Genomic DNA, 7,586 nt, shown 5'->3' with positions numbered 1-7,586 from the left:
AAGAGGCTGGCACGGCCCCTGGGCTTATCTAAATCTGATCACTTCCCCTACTCGGCTGAGAGAGACCTGAACAGGCAGGGCAGGGTGCTCCTTAGTCATTGTCAGACAGCCCCTCCATCGCCATCACTGCTGCATTCCCACACTCACATTTCTGCTCCCTTTCCACCCAGTGGTCAGTTCAGATCATAGCCTTCTTGCAGGTGTAATTCCAGTATCAGACACTAGGTTTGCTGCATGGGCAATTTCACCTCCTCTCAGTGTGTGCAGGCTCTCATTCATGAGACAGCCCTGCCTCTCCCTAAGGTACTTACCTGCGCGCCATCTGTGTAGTATGTGGGTGACCCACAGTCTTTAGTGTATTTCTCCTCACAATACCCCCAGGGGGTGGGGAACATCTGTTATCTCCATTATACAGCTGGGGAACTGAGGCCCAGAGATCACCTTGGTCAAACAGGCAGTCTTTGGTGGAGCCAGAACTGGAATACAGGGCTCCCAAGGGCTGGAATACCTCCCAAACAGGGCAGGCTCTAGGCACCAGCAAAACAAGATGGTGCTTGGGGCGGCACATTTTTAGGGGCGGCATGGCCGGCGCCAGAATGCCGCCCCTAAAAATGTGCCCCGGCAGCCCTAGTTCACCTCCGCTGCTGCTGCCACGGCGCGCGAAACAGCTGATTTGCACGCCGCTACTTGCCCTCCCTCCCAGGCTCTCAAGCCTGGGAGGGAGGGTGAGCAGCGGCGAGCGAATCAGCTGTTTCGCGCGCCGCGGCGGCTCGGGGTCTCCCCCTCCCTCCCAGGCTCTCAAACCTGGGCGGGGGGGGAGACTCCGAGTGGCCGCAGCGTGGGCGCCGCTTCTCCCCCTCCCTCCCTCCTAAGCTTGAGAGCATGGGGGGAGGAGACAGGGCTGGGGATTTGGGGAAGGGGTGGAGTTGAGGCGGGGCCGGGGGTGGGGGTGGGGTAATTAAAGAACAGGGGGGGGGCGGCGGCCAAAATTGTTTTTTCTTTGGGCGGCAAAAATCTTAGAGCCGGCCCTGCTCCCAAAGCACTACACTATCCATCTGCTCTTCCCCCTACATTCCTTCCAGCTTCCTACTAGTCCCCACAACACCTCTCTTCAACGTAGTCCTTCACTAATTTCGTCTTTCTATTTAGCCAGTCTCTAATAACACATTCTCTCAGCCACAATAACGTTCAGGAAGCCTGTGCCAAATTGATATGGATAGTTGTACTATTGTCTGCAAGTACTACAGCTTGTACCCCTCCAAGACCTGGGATAGAACCTAGGAGTCCTGACTCCCAACATTCCTCTGATGTCTAGCAAATAGTTGTGTAACTCACTGGCACAATGTGCCTCCTCCCTTTCTAGTGGTTTACATCTCTCAACCTTCAGACCTGTGCATGTGTGAGAAGAGATCAAAAGGGGGATCTGTGTTGTTGGTTGTCATATTTCATAGAATCATAGAATATCTGGGTTGGAAGGGACCTCAGGAGGTCATCTAGTCCAACCCCCTTCTCAGAGCAGGACCAATTCCCAACTAAATCATCCCAGAGAGGGCTTTGTCAAGCCTGACCTTAAAAACCTCTAAGGAAGGAGATTCTACCACCTCCCTAGGTAACCCTTTCCAGTGCTTCACCACCCTTCTAGTGAAAACGCTTTTCCTAATATCCAACCTAAACTTCCACCACTGCAACTTAAGACCATTACTCCTTCTTCTGCCATCTGGTACCACTGAGAACAGTCTAGATCCATCCTCTTTGGAACACCCTTTTAGGTAGTTGAAAGCAGCTATCACATCCCCCCTCATTCTTCTCTTCTGCAGACTAAACAATCCCAGTTCCCTATGCCTCTCCTCATAAGTCATGTGCTCCAGCCCCCACTGTGTGAATCAAATTGCCAGAGTGGCATATTTGGCTCAGTTACAAAGCAGGTTTCATAGTTAAAATGTTTCCATCAGCTTTTATTTGGGCTTTCCTGTGTCCACCCCCCACCTCCACCCCCACCAAGACTGGCGTTCTCAAAGAGCCTCAAGGAGTTAGGCGTCCAGATTCAACTTACTTTTCATGGTGGTTAAGGGCCTAATTCCTTGAGGCTGATTTGAAAATCCTGATTGAAATGTCTAATTTGCAAACTTGGGACCAAGTAGACAATATTTCACAGAAATCTTACTGTCCAATTACTATGCTCCCCACTGTGAGAGCCCAGCCCATCACACTTGACCAATGTGGACAACCCTTACTGGAGCATGTTGTCTCATGGAAGGGGATGGGTCTGCTCACATAAGAGAGGATTATTCATCTGCTTTGGGACAGCAGGATGAGGCCCTTGCTGGGTACAGCAGGACCTCTCAGTCATGCAACTCAATCATCTGTCAGAGAGGAGAGAACTCCTATGAGCTAAGCAGGCTGATTGCATCAGGACTGGTTTTTGTGCTGTCTGTGTTGCAAACAGCAGGAACTCCCCAGAGTCAGCCAATGGAAAACCCCACTCAGAAGTGGCATCAGGGGAGACACAACCTTCTCCTGCAAAGGATACAAATACTAAACTGAAGGTAGGACAAGAAGGAATCAGTTCTAATTGCATCAAGGCAGATTTAGGTTAGATATTAGGAAAAACTTTCTAACTCTAAAGGTAGTTAAGCACTGGAACAGGTTACCAAGAGAGGTTGTGAAATCCTCATTTTCAGAGGTTTTTAAGGACAGGATAGGGATGATCTAGGTTTACTTGTTCCTGCCTCAGCATCGGGGGATGGACTAGATGACCTCTTGAGGTTCCTTCCAGTCCTAGATTTCTATGAGGAGGCAACCACACCCCATCAACAGAGGGAGGAGAACATGGTCCAAGTGAGATCTCGGCACCTGCTCATCCCATCTCTTTACTGAGAGAAACAAATTTATGGGGAGAAATGAAAGAAAAATCTGAATCCTGATCATCAAATCCTGAGAGATCCAAGCAAGACTGGAGGCTGAATATCCTGTGGTTGAAGGTGAGTGTTATCCCTCATACTGCTGCTGCCACACACTAAGATAGAGCCTGACATGCAGTGCTGTCAAAGGACTGAGCAATCAGTGGTGATTCAGTCTTGCCTTCCCCCAGAGATGCCAGTCAGTATTAATATTGCCATGTAACCGACAGGGGGACTGAGGCATAGAGACGGGAAATGTCTTCCTGTTGCTTACCATCACTGGTGGAACTTGGAAGAGAATTATAGAATCTAGAGACAAGAAAGGAAAACTCTGTCCCCTCCAGGCCATCTCTCTGCCAGGACTGGCCCCAATAGTACATTTATTAGTGTTTGCTCCACTTTTCTTTTAAATAACCCAATCAGTGAAGAACATAGGGATTTCCAGACTGGACCAGATCCCAGGTCCATTTATCCCAGGCTCCTGTCTCTGACAGTGGCAGCTCCAGAGACTGCAGAGGAATGTGTAATAACGCTGCAGTAACACTTGTGGAATGATCTGCCCCCCACATCAGATCTCATCCTGATCTCTAATAGTTAGAGATGGGCTTAAACCATTAACTCCAATGTATAGGATCCCTTCCAGAACTATTGTTAAACTCCAGATAGAATCATAGAAATGTAGGGCTGCAAGGGTCCTTGAGAGGTCATCTAGTCCATCCCCCAATGCTGAGGCAGTACCAATTATACCTAGACCATCCCTGGCTGCTGTTTGTCCAACCTGTTCTAAAAACTTCCAGTGACGGGGATTCCACAGATCACCTTGGTAACTTGTTCCAGTGTTGAACTATCCTTATAAATAGTTTTTTCCCCCCAAATATCTAACCTAAATCTCTCTTGCTGCAGAGTAAGCTCTGACTTCTTATCCTACCTTCAGTGGACGTGGAGAACAATTGATCACCATCCTCTTTATAACAGCCCTTTACATATTTGAAGACTATCAAATCCCCTGTAAGTCTTCTTTTTTCAATACAAGAAAACATTTAAACTTTTTTTGTTTTTTTCCTCTTTTTTTTCCCATTTGTCACTGAGCGCAATAAAATGAATAGTGACATTCCGCCCCACCCCACCCAAATCTTCCCCTTCTTTTATTCTTTTTTTCTTTTTGCCATGCAATACATTTAAAAATAAATCCTCATATTTTTAAAAATTACCGAATGGCAAAGTATCAGACTTTCATTTTTCCTTTTAACTCTCAGTAACTTTTTCAAAGTTGTGGAAGTTCAGAGTGGGAAATGGAAAAAAAAAGATAAAAAGGAATCGTGAACAAAAAATAAAATACCTTAGACATGATGGATGGCATATTTTCTGAATCTTGTGAGTTTATATCTCTTGTAAATGTACAGCTTTGCTAGTGTAGCTGACAATGGGGATTTTGATCATTCAATATTCAGAATCTCACTAAGAAGTTTGAATCAACAATATTCCTTGGTAAAGAAATCCAAAAGTTAATATGTGATGATCACAAAGCAGCATAAAAACTGATCTACATGGTACAGTATAAATGAACTCAAACAATGACTACCTAAAAAGGCTTAGCAGGTGAGGGCTTGGACTGGCACCAGAACCACATACATGGAGCATTTGTTTCTGTCAGGGACAAAGGAAATTTCTGAAGTCCAAACAAGTCGATTCTCAGCCAGCAAAATTGTGGGGTGTGTTATGAGCCCAAATGAGTCTGTCTGAATTCAGGGAATCCAGTGCCTACACCTTCATTTGCCAGACTCCTCCTGATGAACTGGTTTCCTCACTACACACCACTAGTGTCAGCTTTTTGGAGCAGAATGAAGGGAGCAAGGCTTAATCTATTGTTAGTCAGACAAATTAGGGTCTTTACACAAATCTGAGCTTGCTTTAGCAGCATGTTTGTGTGTCAGTTTTTCTCACTCACTCTCAGATGTCCTCAGCCTCCATTGTCTCACTCCCAGCCTATCAGCCTATGTGCACAGCCCAGTACTTGGGCAGGTGACATGAAGGAGAAGGAGCACTTGAACATTAATGCTTTTAAATTAATAATGTGATACTGACGTTTAACAAATGCTGTTCTTGATTTATTGTAGTGTTTGCTTCATTTCCGCCATGGCAGACACAGAACAGGGAAATCAAACCTCCCTCACAGAATTCATCCTCCTGGGATTTGGGACTGTCCCCAAACTGCAGATCCTTCTCTTTCTTCTGTTCCTTGTGATTTACATTGTGACCATGGCTGGAAACATCCTCATTGTTGTGCTAGTTGCGGCTGATCTGCACCTTCACACCCCCATGTACTTCTTCCTGGGGAACTTGTCCTGCTTGGAGACCTGCTATACCTCCACCATCCTGCCCAGGATGCTGGCGAGTTTTCTGACTGGGGACAGAACCATTTCTATTGGTAGCTGCATCACACAATTTTACTTTGTTGGTTTCCTTGCAGCCACGGAGTGTTATCTCCTAGCAGCGATGTCTTATGATCGATATCTAGCGATATGCAAACCACTGCACTATGCAACCCTTATGAATGGCAGTTTCTGCCTCCAGCTAGCAGCTGGGTCTTGGATAAATGGATTTCTAGCTATTATCATAGTAGTTTCTCTTATGTTACAATTAACTTTCTGTGGCGCCAATGAAATTGATCATTTCTTCTGTGAATCTACACAAATAATAAATCTCTACTGCAATGACATCTACCAGGTGAAGCTTGTAATCACCATTGCGGCTGCTTTATTTACCCTGCCCCCATTTGCTTTAACTGGGACATCCTACATTTATATCATCTCCACCATCCTGCGAATCCCTTCCACCACTGGGAGGCAAAAGGCATTTTCTACTTGCTCCTCTCACCTCATTGTGGTGACAATTTTCTATGGGACTCTGATCATTGTGTATCTGCTACCAAAAACCAACACACTCAGAGACCTCAACAAAGTGTTCTCTGTCTTTTACACAATTCTGACTCCTATGGCCAATCCCTTCATATACAGCCTGAGAAACAAAGAGGTGAAAGAGGCTCTGAGAAAAATTGTCAGTAAATGTGTAGATTTTATAAGAATTCAGAAATGCTACTGTATTTTTTGAAAGAGAAAATAATGTTGAGTGCAGCTGATTTACACTTTAAAGCTCAGAGGTTGCGTAGCCCTTACTTCATTCTAGGTCTTTGGTAGTGTGAACTTGTAACGCTTGAGGATGTGCAAAGATTTGAAACTGTAAGATCAATCAGAACCAGGATCTTTGTGTTCAAAATAAAATTGAACTTTATTTTCCTTGTTGATTGTGAGTAGATATTTTGGTGAATTCCATAGACTAAAACAAAGTAAGAATGTAAAATAGTGACTTAGGGCTGGATCCACAAAGGGACTTAGGCATTGCAAGGCCTGACTTCTAGTGCCTTGCTAGCCAGTGGAATTCACACCCAGGCTTGTGGGATCAGGGCTCATGTCTACATTGAAATAAAAAGGCCCACGGCAAGACTGTTGCTGGCCCAGTTCATCTGACTTGGACTCATGGTGCTTGGGCCGAAGGGCTAAAAATGGCAGTGTAGACATTTGGGCTCAGGCTGGAGCCTGGGCTCTGAAACCCTGTGATGCGGGTGGGTTTCAGAGCCCCGGCTACAGTCAAAGCCCAGACATCTACATGGCTATATTTAGCCCCTCAGCCCAAGCCTGTGAGCTTGAGTCAAATGACCCAGGCTCTGAGACTCGGTGCCATGGGATTTTTATTGCAGTGTAGATGAACTAATACAGTTTAAGGCCAGAAAGGATGGCCAGATCATCGAGTCCAACTCCCTGTATAGCACAGGGCACCGACACCCCCCAGCACCCACACACTAAACCCAACAACCAAAAGGAGACCAAAGTATCACAGCCCTCAGGAGACGAGACTAGGATGTGCCACAGGCAGAGAACAGGAGACACCGAGGGGGCACCAGTGCCTAAGGCCCCCACAATGGCAGGGAGATGATTAAGTGAGATACACCCAAATAATCCTGGCAAGTGACCCATACCCCCCACCCTGCAAAAGAAAGTGACCCCCTCCCCCTCCAAGGTCACTGCCAGTCTCACCAGTGGAAAATTCTTCCCAATCCCACATGTGGTGATCAGTAAGACCCTGGTCATGTGAGCAAGAATCAGCCAGCCCACAACCTGGGAGAGAATGCCTGGTGCCCCCTTAGAATGCTGGACCTCTCCGCCAATGTCCTATCTCCAGCCGTGGCCATCCCTGATGATTCAGAGGAAGAAGAGAAAAATAATACATCAGGGTACAAAAAAAATCCCTTCCTGACCCCTGCAGGTGGCCAGCTGAAATCCTGAAACGTGAACTTTAAGGAACATAAGACATAAACCAGAAGTTAACCTCAGGACTCCCGATTCCTGTTTCCCCCCCACCCCCACAAGCACTTCTATTCCTGCCTCTGAGTGTTGAGCTTTAGAATCTCCTAGTGGCACATGAGATAACCCTTTCCCCCCATTGCTGTCTGGCAAAGCAAGATGTTTGACTCCATCATAAGTTGTCTCCATAATGGCAGCATCCTTTTTGATCTGGCCTAGGAATAGTGTCATTGACTGCTCAGGTCTCATTTTCACTTTTGTTCTGATTATATTATATTATATTATATTATATTATTGTATTGTATTGTAGCGAGGTGGCTACCCC

The 7,586-nt window shown here is 46.2% G+C and overlaps 1 protein-coding gene across 1 annotated transcript; it reads left to right on the top strand.

Annotated features, from left to right (window-relative positions):
• The first annotated feature begins 5,033 nt into the window (after positions 1-5,033).
• Positions 5,034-6,054, top strand: LOC128848184 (olfactory receptor 10A7-like). Its single transcript, XM_054047998.1, has one exon. The coding sequence runs from the start codon at positions 5,037-5,039 to the stop codon at positions 6,009-6,011; it is 975 nt and encodes a 324-aa protein (XP_053903973.1). The 5' UTR covers positions 5,034-5,036; the 3' UTR covers positions 6,012-6,054.
• Positions 6,055-7,586: the final 1,532 nt, after the last annotated feature.

The sequence above is a fragment of the Malaclemys terrapin genome, chromosome 13, assembly GCF_027887155.1.
Source record: "Malaclemys terrapin pileata isolate rMalTer1 chromosome 13, rMalTer1.hap1, whole genome shotgun sequence".
Lineage (NCBI taxonomy): Eukaryota > Metazoa > Chordata > Testudines > Emydidae > Malaclemys > Malaclemys terrapin.
This window is presented reverse-complemented; position numbering and strand designations above follow the sequence as displayed.

Coding starts and splice junctions, on each gene's coding strand:
- LOC128848184 (XM_054047998.1), top strand. CDS start 5,037: ATGGCAGACACAGAACAGGGAAATCAAACCTCCCTCACAGAATTCATC.